This window comes from Mastomys coucha, unplaced genomic scaffold (assembly GCF_008632895.1).
Source record: "Mastomys coucha isolate ucsf_1 unplaced genomic scaffold, UCSF_Mcou_1 pScaffold7, whole genome shotgun sequence".
Classification (NCBI taxonomy): Eukaryota; Metazoa; Chordata; class Mammalia; order Rodentia; family Muridae; genus Mastomys; species Mastomys coucha.
In genome coordinates, this window is record NW_022196913.1 from 107,043,682 (window position 1) to 107,064,509 (window position 20,828).

Here is a 20,828-nt window from a genome sequence, read left to right on the forward strand (position 1 = left end):
CATCCACTAACCCATCCCAGAACCACTCCTGAATCCCACCTTCCAACTGCCTCTTTTATTTTTTAAATCTAATAATCCACTCAATCTGGTTTGCTATGTCCATATATGCATGTGTGGGGGTCCATCTGCTGGAGTGTAGTAGACCTACCAGGCGCCACACCCTTAAAACTAACTCTCCCTCCCTCAGAAGCCATCAGCTATCAAAAACTCCTCTGCTTTTTTTCATAACACCTTTAGCCATCAGGTGGTCCATGCTTGGTCTTGGCATCCAGCATGGGTACGTTGACCTCTTTTTCTGCCCTGGATTTGTAATGCTCATTTTATCACATTAAAAGATGACTTTAAATGTTTTAATAATTGCTTTGTATTCTAAAAAAAAAAAAATTCTACATAGAGGTATTGGTCTTGTGTGCACCCTTGTTTTGAGAAGTTAAAAATTATTAAAAAAAATATTGAGTTATTTTTTTAATCAAAAAAGTTGCTTCCACTTCTGAGAGAAGTTTTGATGTAACAGTGCCTCTTGCATTGCTCTTGGCTGTCGCATCTCTTACTTAGAGATTTCCAGTACTGAGAGCCAACTCCACATTCCTGAATCATCCACTCTGAAACATCAGACACTGAGTCTTAGATGTAAAGTTACTTAAATGAAGGCAAGTGTTGCCACTTAAACAAAGCCCATCTGAGTGTAATTTTCCTAACACAAGAAATCTGCCTCTACTCGGTGGTATGCATTGGAAAGGTGATAGACGATTTTTCTTGTTTTACATGTCATTTTCCTTGTTGTACATGTCAGGAACGTAGGTCATTATCTGGATTTTCCAGCAGAATCAGCTATGTTATTAGTTATTAGTTAACATTGAGTGAATCCATGTGTCTCTGCCAGCAGCAATAATGAAAGTAAAAAACAAGCTCCATACCACAAAAAGTTGTAAGATTTAGGTTCCAGGACCCCCAAAACTTGAGGGTAGAAATTCAGAGTGTTTCCAGTGTCAGTATGGAACTAATCCAGCAGACAAGTTAGTTTCACATGTCACCAGGCGTGGCTGCTCAGCATGACATTCTGTGTTGGCATTAGCTGGGAATCAAACTGTATATTAGTCAGTTAGAAATGATGTATACCTTGTAGGAAAATGCTCAGCACTTGCCGATGCACTAATTCATTGTCTCATAAGGCTGCTTGGCAGTCAGGTAAATGGCAGGGATGCTTGTTAGCAAGGGAGGTCCTTGAGTAGAAGCCCCGTTAATGCTGAACAGTATAGAGAAGGGAAGAAGTGAGGCTGTCAGGTCTCACCCAATTATGTATGCATATACAAACACGGTCATAAAATGTGCCTGGCTGTCTGCGAAGTAAATGGGATCCTGAATATCACTAGCTTGCTATCAAAGTTTAGTGATTCTTCTAAATTATTCTGTCTAATAAGGCTATGGCTGTTTCCTGCTGTTGGCATATCTGGCGCCCAATGTGGACAGTAACCAGCCATCCTCAAGAAGGCGTCTGCATTGTGAAATAATGAATTAACCCCCATCACTGTTGCTCTGGTGACTCTATATAGCCTGAGCAGCACTGAGCTGCCTGGAGAAGGAAGCACCCAGACATCTGCCACAGTAGTTCCTCATAAATGCCTGTCACTGAGTGTCTCTGCATTTGCTGTAAGGGCACCCTGTTTTCAACCTTGGGCCTTTCTCCCAGAGTACTTACCACCCATTCAAAAATTTCTTTCTCTAACCACATGGGTCCATCACCAAGTATGTGTGATGATTCAGCATCTAGCTGATCGTCATTCTCTCAAGCCACAGGGTAACTAGGGGAAGAGAGTATGCTGTACAGTTTCCACGCCACCCAACCATTGGCAATGGACTAGAACCAGAAGTCTGTACCCCTTGGTTTCATGAGCCCTGTTCTGCTTGATGGACCTTGGGAGAGCAGCGTCAGATCAGAGTCAGGTCTGCCAGTTCTTAATCACATCCTTTCTTCACATATACATCCCTCTAGAAAAACATTCCAGATCTGGGCTGGGAAAACTTGGGGTATGACTGTTATTGTGTACCTAGAACCTATTCCTCTAGACTCAGGGAGCAAGCAAGGCTATGAGTATGGACTGGGGCGGAGGGGGAGTAACCATGACAACTACTGTCTCCTTCTAAGGAGTGGCCTCAGTGGTTCAGGTGATGCTCACTACCTAGACATGCTGGTTGTGACTCAGTTTTGTTTGGCATTTGGGTACTTAAAATTATTTGACTCTCTTCCCAAATGTCTCAAATAAAGTCCTCAGGTTCACTGTTACCCAGACTTCAACCCACATCTAATACAAGAGACTGAACTGTGTTTCTTTGTGTTGGATCTAGGGCTCATTTTTTTATTTTTGTTTTTTGTTTTTTTCCTACATGTAGGCAAACCTCCAAGGGCACTTCTGGCTCTTCTGTGTTAGCTTGTCATCAAGTAGCAAATATGTGGAATAATCAGCTTATGAGAGAAGAAAGGCTTATTTTGGCCCACAGTTTTGGGGTACTACCCTAGGATTGGTTGACACCTTTGTTTGTGCATCTGTATAAGACAATACATCATATCTGGAGTGTAGAACAGCAAAAAATGCTCCCTCGTGGCCAGCAAGAGAGAGGGAGAGAGAGGCAGAGACAGAGACAGAGAGGAATAGAGACAGAGGGGTGGAGGGAGGAAGGAAAGGACTAAAGGAGGGAGAAGGGAGGGAGGCAGGGAGGGAGGGAGGGAAGGAAGGAAGGAGGGTGAGACTAGTACCTACTATTTCTTCCTAAGCATACCTCCAATGATCTGAAGATCTTGTCTCTGCCTCCAGGCCCACCTCTCCCAGTCACCTTTCTGTGAACATGAACTTGTGAGGGACATTCAGGATCCCAGTCACAGCAAGCTCTATTCTATATTCCTTTTCAAAATTCCTTCTTTATTCCATCCCAGCAGCCTCTTCCTCCTCCTCCTTATCATGCTTGCTGCTCTTGTCATGTGATTTATCTGTTAAACCTTCAAAAACATCACCAAAAGCAACCACAGGTGATAGCTTAAGTAGCAGGTATCCCTTTAGGTATGGAGTATCAGTATCCCATTTGCTGGCCTATATAGCCAGCTCTTCCCTGATGAAATGCTTGGATATTTGATTGCAGTTGATCCTTTTACTAGTTTAACTGTAGCTTGCATAAATTCTCAGTTAATCATGTTTGTTTCTAGAGAGAGCCCTTACTTCATGTAAAAATTCACAATTGAAAAAAAAAAAACACTTTACATTCTAACAGTGTTCACTACTCTAGCAAATTTAATATGAACTCATGTTCATGTATTTGCTAAGTTGCTGAAGCATGCTAATATCTACCAGTGGCTGCTTTCCTTGTATGCCATGATATTCTTGTCTGTTGGGCCTCCAGTTGATGTCAGGCCTTCTGCTGTTCCTTCTGCCCACATCACTTATGTTACGTGTATGTCCTGCTGTAGGTAGCACTCTGGACACTATTCTGAGGAATCTGACTTCAGCAGCCCCATGAGATGACACCACACTAGGTCTGTCCCATGTTAAAATCCTTCCTGATAAGATAAAGGCACTCCCCCACAGTCAAGCAATCAAGGTGGGATTTGATGTTTGAGCACAAAATCCCCAAGTCTGTATCCCTCGGCAAACAACACATTCCACTTTGTTATGAAGCCATGGAACAACTTGTTAGAACTCACTCAGGATTGCACAGCAACTCGTCATAAGACATCCGACATGATGCAGCTGAAGTTTGGGCCAGAAATGAACAGTATAAACCAGCACTTCACACACCATCAGACAAGATGGGCATTTGGGGGTCTGCTCTCTGGCAGTCGCCTGCTAGTAAGGGGAAACCAACAAGAATGAAGTTAACTGGAAACAGTTTTGGATATTTTGGATTGTGGTGAATGCTTGGTGTCAGCAGGCCTAAAACAGCAAGCATGGATAGTGCAGAAATGAGCTGGGCACATAGCCAAGTTGAAGAACAGAGGTGTGCATAGCTGGGGCAAGGGATGGGGCAGGCAGGAGCTGACAGGAATCTGCAGGTAGCCAAGAGCAGATGAATCCTTATAGGCAGCATCAGGGCAGAGGAGACTATCCCAGCAGGATAGGATGCCTGTCCAGGGTTCCTGAGAACCCGGGGAAAACAGGATCAAACTTACAGTTTAAAGCCATCCCCGAAGTGCTATTTGTTATGGAGTGTTCCATGACAAGCACATGCCAAATAAGTTGTGTTTAATTTTTGCTTGGTTTTTCCTGTCTCAAAGTGACACATTTTAAATATGGTTATCTTCTTCAGGAGGAAGAGCTGAGGAAAAGTGGAGAAGCCAAGTACTTTCACCTCAATGATGACCTGCACGTGCTCATTGAAGTGTTCGCACCCCCAGCAGAAGCTTATGCCCGGATGGGGCATGCCTTGGAAGAGATCAAGAAGTTCCTGATCCCTGTTAGTACCACTCTCTGATCAGTGACTTGTATGTTAAGGTTGAGTCTTTACCCTGGTCCTTGATGATCTAGTTCCTGCTTGTGCAAGCTCTCTCTGCCAAGAGCTTCCTGTGTGGCCTGGATCGGAGACCTCACAGTATCTCTATGAGAATTCCTTGGCATAATTTCCTACTTCCTTTTAAAGCAATGGGGTTTTGGATAGATTATGTACTATATACTTCATATATTATAAGATTATATATTATATACTTTAATCCCAGCACTCAGGAGGCAGAAGCAGGAGAATCTCTGAGTCGACGGCCAACCTACTCTGCAGAGTTAAGTTTCAAGGCTACACAGAGAAACCCTGTCTCAAAAAAAAAAAAAGTTTTCCCAGGGTATAACCTGGCACTTATTTTGTAAAAAAATTTTCTAAATATTAAAACAAAACTTACTTTTCTGTGTATGTATGTTCTGCCTGCATGTGTACCACAAATGTGGAGTGCTTACAGAAACCAGAAGGACCAGAAGAAGGTGTTGGATCCTCCGGAACTGCAGTTTGTGAGCTTCTGTGTGGGTGCTGGGAATCAAAGCCTGGTCCTCCATAAGAACAACAAATACTCTTAAACTGCTGAGTCATTTCCAAATATTTGATATTGTCTGATTCTGTTACCAAGTGGAACGTTTATTTAGAGGTACAACTGGTTTTACTTCATATTGATTTTGCCCTTTGACTTTGTGGGATATTTCTACTGTTTCTAGACCATACTTGAAAAAAAAAATAGAGGCATTACGAAGATTCGATAAATAAATTCTAGTTTATTCGAATTCTTTGGCATCAGTGTCACGCTGTTACACTGCTGGCTCCCAGCACTCGGGGTTCCTGAGGTCCTTTCCTTGGTGCCCTGTCTTCTTTGCCTCACCCTTCCAGTCCTCTGGGTTTTCCTTCTAGGATGATCCTGTAGGTTTCCCTCCTTTATTCTACTTATCATAGCTCACTACACGAGTTGATTTTGGTATGGGAAGCCAAGTTTACGTTTACTCTGCCTTTACTTTATATACTGCCCTCTTGACTTGTTGCATGGTAGGGTTACTGTTAGCTTGTTAACATTTACACTGGTACCCCTGAGAGTGACTGGCGTTTAGGAAGTGTTTTTACACTTCCGTGCTGTTGCTCTCTGGGTGATGGAGCTGCCTTACAGTACCTTTTCTTCCCAGCTTGAAGAACTCACTTTAGGCTCTCTTGTAATGTAGACCTGCTTCCGTGTTGATTTTTCTGGGAGTGAGTTTACTTGACCTACATGGAGAAGAATGGGCTTATAAAAGTTGGCTGACAATGTGTATCCATAATCTTTGGCTGTGTCTCTGCATGACTCATAATGAGCACGGGGGTCATTTTGCTTCTGTGCACAGCACAGTTCTTTTGCTGTGTCTTGTGTTTTGTTTTGAGCAGATTGTCCATCACGTGCCTGCCGTGATTGCAGTGTGTAAGCTTCCGTTACGGGTGGGATGTTTTTGGTTGTTATTTCTTTGAGTTTTTCTTTCTCTTCCTTCCCTCCACCCATTCGGACCTACCGTTCAGTGCTTCTTGGCTCCTGTGCATCATGCTGGGGTTTTGTTTTCTTCCTCCTTTCTCTGTCTCTCAGGCAGGAGTGCTTAAAGGGCTGGTTTCAGGTTCCCTGGCTCCACTGTTTCAGTTCTGCTGGACAGCCTCTCCAGCGGCATTGCACAGCAATGATTTCACTTTTTCACCTATCTTTTGCAAGTGTAACATCTGGGTCCTCTTCCACATAGTTACCTTTACCTGCTTGTCCCCTAAAAGGATGGTTCACATTTTCTTTGTGTGTGTGTCTCTTCATCCATTGTTATTGAAAATGCTGGCAGTTAGATAAGGTTCCAAAGCAAATAGGAATTCTGAGCACTTTGCTTCCAAGAAAGCTGCTATTGCTGATATTTTGTCTCCTGTTTCTCTTATAATTATGTTAAACTAAACCCACAGACTCTGTGCCCTTCACACTTTCTATCTGGCAACATGTGTATTTATGTCTTCCTATCTTTAAAATTTTTTCTGTCCTTCTGGAAGACAACATGCTGTGTTGCCACATGGCTTAGTTGTCACGCTCCATTGTCCAGAGGCCATGTGTGCTCAGGGCCTGTTTAATGTGATTTCCCTGTTGGCATACATTGTGGAATTCAGAGGACCTATGTTAATTGGCATGCCAGTCCTGCTGGTATAACTTGGAATCTCCTCTGCATAGGTGCACTGCCAGGCAAGTAAGCAAGACAGCCTCTCTGGGTCTTGCCAGCTCTTTTCAGGGCTCTATCATGGTCTCATAGGTTGAGCTGGTACGTTGTCTCACTGGATGTGGCGGCATCAGGCTTGCTGGTTTGTTGTTCTTCCTCATTCATTCCCTAGTAAATTGTACTGCTGTTGATGGTGCTGCTGGGGGCGGGGGGGACTTTTCCCATTATTCCAGAAGAAGAGAACTTCTCAGCAGAGTGGTGGGTTTTTCAAACTCGGGCTGAGGAGGAGTGATAGTATTCCTGGCAAGAGCACCACAGACTTTTCTTTTCTTTTTTTTGGGGGGGGGGTTCAAGACAGGGTTTCTCTGTTTATCCCTGGCTGTCCTGGAACTCACTTTGTAGACCAGGCTAGCCTCAAACTCAGAAATCCGCCTGTCTCTGTCTCCCAAGTGCTGGGATTAAAGGCGTGCACCACCACTGCCCGGCCAGACTTGACTTTTCTAACCTGCAATTTAGCTATTTTTTCATGAGTGACTTTATTGTGTTCTTATCTTACTGTGTGGCTTGAATCCATTCTGAGACTCCTTATATGGTGTCTTTGAGTCATTTTTCTCTCCTTGTTCTTCTTAAGGACACTTTCCTCAGTTATTCAAAAAAGCCATCTCTACTTCTTAGTGTATGGTTCTTAAAATGGATGTGATTTTGTGTGTTTTTTCCTGTGAGCATATGTCCAGTTTCATGATACTATTTTATTTCCCCACTGTATTGTTTGTATATTCCAAAGTTTATTTTGTTGCTCTTCAGATAATGAGCATTAAAGTTATTTCCTATAGATATAATAATGTCTACAGGATGCCAGAAAAACCTTGAACATAAATATTGTGATATTTTGGCAAATAATTGTGAATAGTAAGTTATTGTCTGGAAAGACGTTGAATTCCAATGTTATTTTTTATTGTTATGATTGTTCTTTTTAAATCTTTTGATGTGTGTGAGTGTGTGCTGTGTGACTGCCATGGGAAAACCTGCAAGAGTAAGTAAGGTCTCTCTCTCCACCATATGAGTACCAGGAATTGAACTCAGGTCATCCATCCTGATGGCAGACCCCTTTGTCCTTAGAGGCAGCCCATCAGTCAGGGCTTTGGAGTTGCTTTTAGTGAGTCACTTAAAAACCTTTCCTATTTTCTCCAGATTCACATAACAGAATGGTAGAAACTTCATGGGTAGAAAAGTACACACATGATTGCATGTGCATGTATATATACACAACACACACACATACACACACATACATGACTACAATTATAATGTCCTTTCTACTCTTGACTATTGGAAAAGTGTACATTTCAATATTTTTATCTTTCACCTAGAGAGTTAAAGTTTAAGTGAGTCTGTAAGCTATCATGCATTGGCTCGGTTGTAATTATGGCTGCATTGCACCTGCCTGTCGGATATTAATAAAACTTTCTTAAATTGCCTTACACATGGTTATACATTTAATCATTTAATATCTATATATTTTAAACTAGTTTTGCCAAGCTGATATTTAAAGTGGGCTCCATTGTAACACTGAACCTAACTTATAGCAAGTGATTTTATCTTCAGTTTTCTAAACTTTTGCTGGTATCTAAGCAGTGCTTCAGCCACGATCTTTTGATCAAATCTATTTTTAGCATCTATAACTGAGTATCACACCTCCTAACAATTTTCTACAGGGAAGTATTAGCATTTTTTTAGCACATTTTATTTAGAATGTGCTTTGCAAATTATTTATTAATCTTCACACATTTTTAGCAAAATGGCTGATAAGATCTTAGCAGTCTTATTTTAGACAGTTGGAGTGATGGACCCGTGCAGATGACAGCTCCGAGGCACAGAGCCTCAGCTAAGGCTGGGGGAGGGTCTGCGCACATCAGTCCTCAGCTAAGGCTGGGGGAGGGTCTGCGCACACCAGTCCTCAGCTAAGGCTGGGGGAGGGTCTGCGCACACCAGTCCCAGCCACACTTTGAGTTCGCCTGCTAAGGGCTGCGCCTTTAATCCTCTTCTGCGTTCTTCTCCTTTAGACGGTGTGGTATGGTACAGCTTTCTTCTCGACGGTGCCCATGGGATTCCTCTAATTCCATGGTGCCTACTTATTTTTTTGCTTGATATTTGGGGAAAGTCAGGAAGAAAAGACGAATTTTTAGTTATACATATTGTGTTTCTGTGAGATTTTTAATTTGGGTTATAAATACTTCACCTGAATTCCCTGCCTACGCTGAAATGTGCTCATGATTTTCCAGTTTGTAGTCCCCTGATGACCGTGAGCCTCGATGCCTCTGTCAGTGAGTGCCTCTTTGTAGCCAAATATCACAAGAAGCTCCTGCCTTCACTGTGGCCCTTAAGGCTCCTTCACCTCTATCTCACTGAGATGGATTCCATGTCTTCCTTCTCCATCCATCTGCTCTGGCCAGAGTGGCTTTCCTGTTAGCAGGTCCCCAGACTTTTCACTGGGCTGTGTGATAGACTGTAACAACACAGACCTTGTGTGGCTGCACTCACGTGACACCCTGGACCGTTCACATTGTGCTGCCCCATTTGCCGTCAGAAGTTTTGTTTTGTGCATTCCAGAACATAAACCTAAGTGTGTAGCTTGCTCCCTAAAAATTGGTACAGTGTCTCAGCAAGCTTAGTTCTAATTATATTTAAACTACTTTTATGGTAATGGAAGGCTTTGTATGATTTGGTTTCTGCTTTTTCCTTAAGACTCCTTATTGTCTTCATAATTTGTCCATATAATACCTTTTTTGATTATTTGCTTATTTTACTCATTCATTCATTCATTTTTGTGATACTCTTACTTGTGTTCCTCATTATAGTCTAAGCAGGTCTTGAACTCAGGATAGCCCATCTGCCTTACTAATATCTCTGGTTTCTGGAATCTGGTACTCTTAAGTTTAGCCTCCCTCTGTGTGGAGCTTTGGGCCACCCGTCTGAGGACTGGCCGCTCTTAGAGAGAAGCTCCATTAGCTGTTGTGCAGCTAAATTGTACTTTCTTCTTTAACTGTAAATCTTTCTTCTAATTTCAAAGCAGTGATGATAAAGTTTTATCTGTTTATTCTGCATTTTTGTTAATTATCAAATGGAGTTGAGGATCGTTACAAACAGAGAAAGGCAGCAGGGTAGATTCCTAGTGTCACAGTTTAATGTGTGAGGGAAAAAGGACAGAGTTTTCAGGAGTCTGATTACTTACCAAATTTATAAATCTAGACTTTTCTTGCTTGTACAACATTATGGTTAGTGATCATTGCCAACTTGGTACAAGTTAAAATTAACTATAATATAAGCCTCGGAGCATATCTGTGCTATGATTGTTTTAATAATCTTAACTATCTTAGCTGAGGTGGGAAGACCCATCCACTGTGGGTGGAACTATTCCTTAGACAGGGGAACCTGGAGTTTGAGTGAAAAAAGTGATATTGCGTGCATGTATACAGTGTTCATTGTTCTCTAACTGATATGGATGTGCTGTGACCAGCTCCCTCAGGCTTTTCTGTAAGTCAATATGTAAATGTTTGATAGTGATGAGTGAATGGAACTGTAAATAACAAGGCCTATATAGCTATGTATCATTACAGATATTACATTTGGAAATTAGGCATAAAAAAGAAGAGACATTAGCTTACCTGTAATTTTAGTCTGAGGGGAAAACCCGTGGTTTTCTTTAAAAATAATAATAAAAAACAAAAACACATTTTCATTTTTATTTGAATATATTTTCTGTTTTAACTGCTTTCCTGACCTGATTTTCTTTTAAAAAAAAGTAATAATAACACTTGCTTTATATTCTAAGTGCTTTTCTATTTCCAATATCTTTTCTGTGCAGGACTATAATGATGAAATCAGGCAAGCACAGCTCCAGGAATTAACATATTTGAATGGAGGTTCAGAAAATGCAGATGTCCCGGTGGTTCGAGGGAAATCTACTTTGCGTACAAGAGGTGTAACGACACCAGCAATAACCAGGTAGGTATAATTACTTTTTGTTTTTAGGTTAGCTTGCTATAGCAGCAGTGTGAAAGTTGCTGTCATTAATTAGAAGACATATTTATCAGTGTACCTTATAAACCTGCATCCAGACATTGTGAAGCCATAGTCATGGGGTTAACTTAGATGTGAGAAAAATTGAACCTAAACTTCTTATACGTCCTGTACTACTTCCTAGCTAATAGTAGTTTAGCATATTGTTATTCTCCCCAGCACAGATTCTGTAATTCCCTGACATGAAGCTTGGTTTTAAGTCAGTAAGTACCATAGGTCTCATGAGAGGAGGATACTGTGTACTTACTGACTGAGGATGCCCTGTGTGTGTGCTGACTGTGAGGATGCCCTGCGCGTGTACTGACTGTGAGGATGCCCTGTGTGTGTACTGACTGAGGATGCCCTGTGTGTGTACTGACTGTGAGGATGCCCTGTGTGTGTACTGACTGAGGATGCCCTGTGTGTGTACTGACTGTGAGGATGCCCTGTGTGTGTACTGACTGTGAGGATGCCCTGTGTGTGTACTGACTGAGGATACCCTCTATGTGTGTACTGACTGAGGATACCCTCTATGTGTGTACTGACTGAGGATGCCCTGTGTGTGTACTGACTGAGGATACTCTGTGTGTGTACTGACTGAGGATGCCCTGTGTGTGTACTGACTGAGGATGCCCTGTGTGTGTACTGACTGAGGACACCCTGTGTGTGTACTGACTGTGAGGATACTCTGTGTGTGTACTGACTGAGGATGCCCTGTGTGTGTACTGACTGAGGATGCCCTCTGTGTGTACTGACTGTGAGGATACTCTGTGTGTGTACTGACTGAGGATGCCCTGTGTGTGTACTGACTGAGGAAGCCCTGCATGTGTACAGACTGTGAGGTTACCTTGTGTGTGTGTACTGACTGAGGATACCCTCTATGTGTACTTACGGCTCCATATTGGACAGTTCCTGCCAGGGCTGAGCTCAGTGTTAGGCAGCGAGAAGCTTTATGAATGAATGCCTCTACCTTTGTGTGCACTGTCAGACCTGGGGCTGTTGAAACTACTGAGCTGGCACGTGAACACAAAGTTTTTATTTGTCTCTGAATTGTTGGTTAGCTTATAATAGGGAAAAATGGTTCCAAAAAAACCCCCAAAAACCAAACAGCAACAACAAAAAAAATGAGTTGGCTATTTAAAATCAGTAGACAGAAGAAAAATTTTTGTTGATGAAGTTGTTTTGGGGAAACAGTGTCTTCTCTGTCCCCTAGTTCTGGGACTACAGCCTGCACCACCATTTTAGCTAGTAACTTAGACTTTTCTGTTAAGCTAAGAATGATATAGAAATGTCTCTTTCAGACAGAATATATGATGGAATTTAAAATAGTATTTATTTTATATTCCCAAGTTCATTTGAAGAATGAAAGTTACTTCTGAAGAGTGCTAATTCAAAGCTATTTGTGCGACTTTGTGGTAGGCTAGGCCTGGGGACATGAGCTCTGGGTTCCTTCAGAAAAAGAGAGCTAATAAGCATTGCTATGAATCTGTTGTGAGTCACTGAGATAATCAGCAAATGGGAGTGTTCCTGTCCACTTTTTGGTCTTGCTTGAAATAATTACTTAATTCGCTGTACTTTCCTGTGGTCACCATGACTAATTGTCACAAATCTGGTATCTTTCAGGTAGAATTTTTGTTTTTGTTTTCCTCAAAGAAACAGAAGCTAGATGCCCAAATTCAGTGTCATAAAGCCAAGGATGAGTTTTTGGCAAGGAGTCAATCTTTCCCTTGTCTCTTCTGCTCCTGGGGACTCCTGGGTTTTATGATCTATGGTCCCATCACTCACCCATCATCGTCCATCATCACAGTCTCTTCCTCTTGTCATTCCTCTCTGCCTCCCTTTTGTAGGGGTGTGTGACTGGATGGAAGGCTTTGGTCAGATCCATCAGGCCTTCTCCCATAATTAACATGCCCTGTACTGGTTCCTGGGATTAAGGCAGCAGAATAGTGGTCTGCCTGACATTACTTAGCCTACTACAGTTGCTAGTTTTATCTTCACGTGATGGGAGCTAACACATTTGCACTATGTCACATGTAAAACAGTATGTTCAGTAGGTATTTATGAAAGTCTTCCACCTTGTCCTGTCCATGCCTGGCCACTTCCTGCTACCTGATGAGGTAACCATAGCAACAGTGATATTAAACAAGGTGTTATACTGCCTGTCCTGCTGCCTGTGGCCATGTGGGGAGTCATATGTTTTGTGCAACATTGTTACATGTCCAGATACAGACTTCTCTTTGTGTACAAAGAGATAAGGAGCAGCCTTCCAGAACAGACATTGCTGTGCTGCAAGACAAATAGATGTGAGATGCAGCCCTGTAACATGTGAGATTGTTTTTATTAGAGTATAATGCAGCTAAAACAAATTCCTATTGTCTAGTGATGCATTAACCATAGTGACTGTGATATAAACAAGGTGTTAGACTGCCTGTTTTGTAAAAGCAGAGCATGCACAGCAATGCACACTAAGTGTGCAGGAGGTTCTGTTGTCTAGTTTATAAACGTGTACACCAACTACATCTAACAGAGTCCTGTGACTACCCATCATTTAGTGATGCATGACCACATGTGGATAGAGAAATAGGTATCACCGTCTTGGAATGTAAGTCTATAAATGCCCTTTTGAGTTACACAAAGTAAATTTGCTACACAAATGCACTATCCTGGCATTTATTATATGTATTCAAGTATGTAATAAATTTTATTGTGTTACCTAATAGCTCTCGCATACCACATTATCAAATAGTAACTCAGAATGAGTCTCCAGTCTGGAGAATGTCACTATGGAGCAGTATGAGGGAAGTCAGTGTCCCTTAAATCATTGGCAGTTTCTAATTTGGTTCTCTTTCCATTAAGGTGGTGATATTACCAAGAGTAAGAAAGAAAAGCACTGTCTTTATTCTGTAATGTGACAGTTAGAAAAACGTCTTCTTCTTCTCACGTGAACCATGTTTATGACGCGTGTACTGCTTTTCATTTGTGTGCTACTTTTTATTTAAAGCTGCCCACAGTTAGTGGTTGGGACTCAAATGTATCTTGAATTTTCCAGGATGAGGAAACCCTAGGTACTGGTTGCACTATATATAAATTTGAGAGAAGTCATGATTCAAAGCTCAAAGGAGCACACACGGTCCCTGGTACCTAGCACTTTCTAGTTCTCGAGTGATACCAAGGTGTCAGACCTATAATCTCAGAATCCAGACTAGTCTAGGTCTACATAGTAGGTTCTGTGCTAGCTAGGGCTACATAGTGAGACCATGTCTCAAAATGTAAACAACAGTTTTTTGTTTTTTTGTTTTTTAAACTTCTTGTGATACAGTAATATTTTAATGGCATTACAAGATCTTTGAGTCATTTCCCCAGGAGCTGCTTCTTATCACCATGTCTTAGTTCCTCATGTCTATCAAACTGAATGTATCTTACCTATGTTTTCCTTGTTTATTCCCTATTACATGGTAAATACATACAAGCACATGTGTTCTGTGTAGTAATGTGACCAGTTAAAACTCTTCTCTTGTTTACGTATTTCTCACCTCATTGCATGAGTAAGTTGTTCAGGGCCAGTGCTTTATGAGGCCATTTTCGACTCTCAACAGAGAACACATTGACTCCTAGAACCTTCTAGTGTTACCTCATCATTACCACTTCAGCATACCTTTCAGAATGCATCTTCAGTTAAATCATACATTAGGAAGTAATAACTTTGTAATAAAACATCTCCATTTTCATTGTAAAGGAAAGAACTCGGCTTGTTCTTTAACACAGGTGATGCCTTTACCCATAATCTGCCTGTGCACTTCCTCATCCCAGCTGGGACTCAGGAGACTCCAGAAGAGACACAGAGAACAGGAATGGAGGGTGTGTGTACCATAGGCAGCACACCTAACTGTATTTGCAGGTTGCTGTGGAAGGGCTGACCTAGAAGTGTCAACCTCTCCCGGATGTCTATTTCTGTTTCCTCGAAGCCTGTTCTGTGCTGGTCTTAGGGGGAACTGTAGCATACACTGTGAATTCTGCTTTGCTGTGTGTGTGTTTGCAGGCAGTGTTAAGATCTCTCCAAGTCTTAGTCTCTTTGTCTGGAGATGAACAAGATAGAGCCCACTCATGGGCTAGAGTCACATTTGCTGTCATTCTGGAGCAGCACCGTCTGTGTGGTCTCCCAGAGCTTCCCACTGTGACAGCAATGAAGAAATTAAGCTCTGCCTGGAATATTCCCCAGTTGTGTTGCGCTAGCTGCCTTGATACATGTTTATTTGCTGTGGTTTACTTTGTGTTTGTTCTTACTACATTTTACAGAAGTATAAAACAGTGAATTGTCTGAGATGCCAATGTGTGAAGAATAACATGCTAGAAAATGTGACAGATACTGCTAATTTGACCCTCTTGCTCACAGGGGAAGAGGAGGAGTCACAGCCAGGCCTGTTGCAGTTGGGGTACCACGTGGGACACCGGCTCCCCGAGGAGTCCTTTCCACCCGAGGGCCAGTGAGCCGGGGAAGAGGACTTCTCACTCCCAGAGCAAGAGGTGTCCCCCCAACTGGATACAGACCTCCCCCACCACCCCCAACACAGGAGACCTATGGAGAGTATGTAAGTAAAGGTGGTAACTTGGAAGATAAAGTTGGTCCAGTCCAGATAATGTATCATAGTTGCTTCTCTTGTTCACCTCCTCAACTTAGCAAATAGTTGACATTGAAGCCACTTAGCATAGAAATTCAAAAATATAGGATCAGTTTCAAGGCTGCTTGAAACTAAGGCAGGATTTCAGCTGTGGGGAATGCAACATAGGGTCAAGCAGATAGCTTTTAAGCTCTTCCATGTGTTGACTAGAGCATTCTTTCATATTCCATCTTAGGTTGCATCTGAGTAAGTCAGTCCCTTGAAAAGTGATTGCCTAAAAATACCAAAATGGTGTTACCTTTTAATGTATCGTTTCCATCTGCTTCATAAAGCATAGCTTTGTAAGGAAGTTCTGTTTAGTCGAGAAAATTAAAATTCCATATTTTTTTTGCATCAATTTAGTTTTCTTTATCAATTCAGATTCTCAGGTATGGCTTGTAGGTAAGGTAAGAGAAACAGAACTGTAAAAGTAGGACAGAAGGGAAGGGACTCATTAAGGTTGTCAGTGCTTGGGATTCTTGGTACAGTTTCCTTGTCATCACACAGGTGGAGAAAATGAGAAGTCAGTAGATGTTCGTACTGAAGGGGAGTCCAGGGACAGTTGTCAAGGGCAGTAGTGGCTGGAATCAGAAACTCACAGTTAGATCTCTTACTCTGCTGTGCTATAGAGGTACTGAACACCTCATTGCACAGTTTCTGAGTGGTTGCAGTTATCCCAGAGTCTCTAGAATCCTGCTGAGCATCATCTGTGACTGCTTTGACTTCCACATTCTGGACTTAACAGAAATCCATGAGTGATGTCTTTTTATGGCCTTGGCCTAGACTACCCTTCCCGTATCATCTGCCTGCTTTTTTCTGCTTCTGTGTAGGTCACCTATTACAGGAGAAAACCTCATGGAGGCATGCTGAGCTGCTGAGCTGCTGAGCATTACAGCTAATACGGTGGGTGGGCAGGGATGCGCCATCCTTGGCTCCTTTGACTTAGCAGACAGCCCTTCATTTATACTCAACGTGCTGTTGTTCCATATCAGATTCTCTGTTTTGCTGTTCGGCCTCTTTCCTCTTTTTTCATCTCCTAACATTGTTTGCTTTCCTGTTTCCTTATATTCTTGTGAAATTGACAGCGATAGTCTTGTCTCGAGTTCTTCCACAAATGCTGACCCTTCCAAAATGAGTAGGAGGCAACAAAGACAAAGAATTCTGTTGAAGTTCTTGTAGCTACGTGCCATAGTCTCTTTATTCCCACCTGGCTTAGCTTGACAGCTCTTGGACCAACATGGCTGGATGATGTTCTAGAAATTGCCAGGCAGGGATTGTGGGGAATTAGATCACCATTAAATGGTGGAATCTATTTCACCATCTATTTGAAATGAGTTAAGCAATTTAACATTTGCTGGTTTCATAAGCAGATGTTTAGAAAGTTACTGTCACCTTTCAATGTCCTAATTCATCCTTATACCCAATAAAGACTGCTTGAGAGCCTTTTGTGAGCCAGGTCCACATTCCCTGTCCCAGTGTGTGTATGCTGATCAGACTAGAAATTAGATGAATAAAAACAAACATTTCTTGCCTAGAGAAGGAAAATAAAAGCAAAGAGATCTTTATTTTTGGCCAACATGCAGGGGATGAGGAGGGGTATGTGTGGGGTGTTGGTTGCCTATAGCTCTGATTTTTGTTCAATTTTTGATACTGAGAAAATAACTGGACCAATCAAATTAGTGAACTGACAGATAAATATGCTGAATGAATTTAACTCTGCTTGGCCTCAACTGTCATGCAGAATGTTACATGATTCATTTTCAGGAGCAAAGATTGGTGCATTCTAAAGGAGACAGCAACCTTCACTGATTGTTGAGTCCCCCACTCACATCTGGCTTTCACCAGGACCCTTGAAGCTGGGATTAGCTCACGGGGCCAGTGCTGCTTCTGATGTACCCACACCCCACTGTTGCATTTTGATTACTGACAGCTACATTCTCCCTATTGCTTTCATTTGCCTGGAAGGCATCAACACCAACTCCACACATGCTTTTCCGGCCACTGTAGGAAGGACCAGCAGAATGTAGGGGACAAGCATTGTCATAGGTCTACTCCTTCACCAAGAGACTCCTACTTCGACGGGTTTAGACTACAAATGTGGTCACTTAATTTCACATCTGTCGTTTATTGGGATATGTTTCAGATTAATAGCCAAACTGAAGGATTTTCCTCACTTAACCTAGTATTTTGTAATCCCTTGATAGTTAATGTAAAGTGCTCAACAGCTGTATGCTGGAACTTAGACATCACTGATGCACTGAGGGGAAGGCTTCCTCCTCTTACTTATGGGAACTTGCTATTAGCAGCTTCTCAACTGTTCCCTCTTAACCTCATCGTGCTCTCTTGACCCAACTGCAACTTCATGCCCTCTTCCAGTCACACCAGGACAGTTTGGGAGTCTCTGACATCTGACATGTGTCTGGACGTTGGGCATTGTCCTTTAACTACTTGAAATCTTGATGGCTACTCAGTGTTTAGCTCTCATCATTGTATGTATAAGGGTGTATTACAAAAACAAAACAATAAACAGAAAAAGCAGCCTTTTTAAATAGGATAAGCATACTAGAAAACATCAAATCTGGGAGCTCTGAATAACAAGAAGAGTTGTTTTTCATCTTAGATCAAGTGGGAAAGCAGTCTTATTGGGCCAGCTGAGCTGCTCCACTGCAGTGGAGTAACCAGGAAGCAGCTTGTAAACCCTGGGGGAGGGGCTTCTCCGCTCTTCCTACTCAGTTCTCATTTACAGCCTGGCTGGTTAGCTGGCAGGGCTTGGCCTTTAGCAGTTGCTGACTCCTTGGAATGATGTGTAGAACCATGAGGAAGGCCAGGCTTTAGAAAGTGGCCAACAGCAGCCCTCCGCTGAGGCTTCTGTGACATGCAGTCATTGATGTGAGGTCTCATGTGTTAGCATACAGCTATATAATACAGATATCTGCTTTTACCTGCCTGGGAGGTCATTGACTTTCCTGAAGAGAAACCATGACCTCATTAGTTTTTCTCGAGCCACTGGCAGTTTCTGGCACACTCTTTAGGAATTTGCTGGCTAAACAGCGCCACTAAGCAAGGTAACCTTTCTTTATGGAGGTTACACTGACTTGATTAAGGACAGTTTGTGTTTCTTTCTGTTTTTAGTATTTACCTGGTTTATGGCACCTTAAATTGGCGAGAAAATGGAGGACTACGAGGAAGAAAGGGTGGGGGTAAGGATTAAAAACAAACAAACGAACAAAAAAAACCAATAACCCGAAATCAATTAGAGGCCTTTTTGCTGTTTTAAGGACTCAGACCAACCCTATCTCTGAGGAGAGTTCTTCTGCAATTCAAAAATGTAAATTCTAAAGCTGTCCTTGGCTGGGGACTTAGCTTATTTGCATAGCATACATGTAGCCTTGGATTTGATTCCTGACACTACAATGAAAAAGAATTTTTAAAAGTCCTTAACAGATATTCAGTAACAAAAAAACTTTCCATAACCCTTGTTTGATTATATTTAACCAGCCCAATTTAGTTTTTAAAAGTTGATTTAGTACTTATTGCTTGTGTGGCTATTTCTAGAGTATATATGAAGATGGGGTATCATGCAATTGTTTATTTACATCTAGCCTGAAGGAGGAATCCTGGTGTGCGTGTGTGTGTGTGTGTGTGTGTGTGTGTGTGTGTGTGTGTGTGTGTGTTTGAAATCCTGGCATACTTGATGCTTTGTTGAGAAGGCCTGTCGGGATGCTTGACACAATGCATCTTCTTCATAATAAGTATTCTAAAATAGGAAGGCATTCTCATACAGGCCCAAAAAAGACCCAGTTAATGGACATGTCATTAATTCTGCTATGTAGAGAAGTCATCTGAAGAATGTGGAAAGAGGACACACAGGAATGTCCTGATGACGGATTCTTTTTCCTAGATTAGTGTTCAAGAGCTGCATCATCTGAGATGCCTCCGAGCCCAGTGTATTCATCAATAGTTATGATCACAAAGGATTCTGTGACTCAGTCACCCAGAAGAGTGCCTGCTGTCTGATAGTCTGATAGTGTGAGTGTCTGGGATTACCATCTCTGAGTGCACAGGCAGTAGTATATGCAGGAGCTGCAGATAGAGCTAGCTCGAAATGCTCAACTCAAAACCTCCCCTTGAATAGACTAACACGAATACTTCAAGGAACCAACATAGTTGCTATTTTTGTTTTTTCAAAAAAAATGCAGAAAATAGATAATGGGTGTGTTTTCAGTTTTTGAGGATGCACCAAGGCCTTGCACTTTGCTGTAAGGTAGAAAAATTAGCCATAATTCCAGTAACCCCACCTCTCATTTTTCTGGAGAACAAAAGGTTCCTTTTTCCCTGTGACACCAACCTATTTCTCATACTCAAATGATTACATAACTGAAACTTTAATTAGTATAACCTATAGTGTTTACGTGAACATTTTAACAAATCAAAGTGTGTGTGACCACGCAGCCTAACATTCCTGTAGACTAGAGGGATACTGGTTTTTGGTCACAGTCAAAGAAAGTTCACACGTGGGCAAGCATGTGTCCCTGTTGGGCTGCATTTGGTGGCTGCATTTCTGCCCCTGAAGGACCTTATCAGAATCTGCAACTGACAAACTGCAAAAGGGAAGGCTCTCTCAGAGCTGCTGTTATAGCACATTTTTTTCTGTTTATACAACCTAAGTATTCATTGGTCAGTGCTGGGAGGAGGACACCTGGTTTGGGTCACATTCCCACTGTTGTCAGACTTCACTTTTGCTTGGTATATGTGTGTTCCCTAGCACACCAAACTCTGTGGACAGTAACTGGTATGTTACCGTTTACCTCAGTTGGGCTCAAGCTATCTTAAGTTATCACAGATCCTACAGGTTACCCCACAACACTATCCCTTCCATTTCAAAATTATTTCAGTCCTTATTAAGCAATGATTGTCTGGCTACCCACAGTTTCTGTCTGACATGACCACATATGGCAAGAGCCACAGTCAGCTTTTCAGGTGTTCAAGTTGTCAGGACAACTCTGACTTGCTGACCAATGTATTATTTGTTGTGACTGATGTGTTACTTTGGGCATAAGTAATAACTCAGATTTAAAAGAAGTAATCCTCTATTTGGAACCAAATACTTTCAGCCATGCAAGGATGGCCACAAGCATGGATTCAAGTCACCCTGCATGACATGTCCAGCAGTAACATAGGTTATGCAAACTTTTGTAGCCAGATTTTACATACGCTGACACTTTCCTACAGAGAGGAGAGTAACTGGTTTAGAATTCTTCGAGGGTCCTCAGGATGAAGCTGAGTGTCTGTCCTGTCCCATGACTGACTGTTGAGCCATTGGCAGCCTTTTGTGCACAGCATGTCAGCTTGCAGGCCTCCCTTTGTGTTGTGCACGCCTCATCCACACAGAGACCTGAGCATCGCATGCCTTTCCACAGCTCTTGGCTTCTTTTTTTTTTTTTTT

At 42.1% G+C, this 20,828-nt stretch overlaps 1 protein-coding gene across 2 annotated transcripts in view; it reads left to right on the plus strand.

Annotated features, from left to right (window-relative positions):
* The window catches only part of Khdrbs3 (KH RNA binding domain containing, signal transduction associated 3), a 158,966-nt gene that overhangs the window by 77,084 nt on the left and 61,054 nt on the right, over positions 1-20,828 (plus strand). For both annotated transcript variants that reach the window (XM_031359407.1, XM_031359408.1), the window contains 3 exons: positions 4,297-4,443; positions 10,531-10,670; positions 15,118-15,313. In XM_031359407.1, coding sequence (XP_031215267.1) covers positions 4,297-4,443; positions 10,531-10,670; positions 15,118-15,313 — 483 coding nt within the window. The remainder of the gene's footprint in view (positions 1-4,296; positions 4,444-10,530; positions 10,671-15,117; positions 15,314-20,828) is intronic.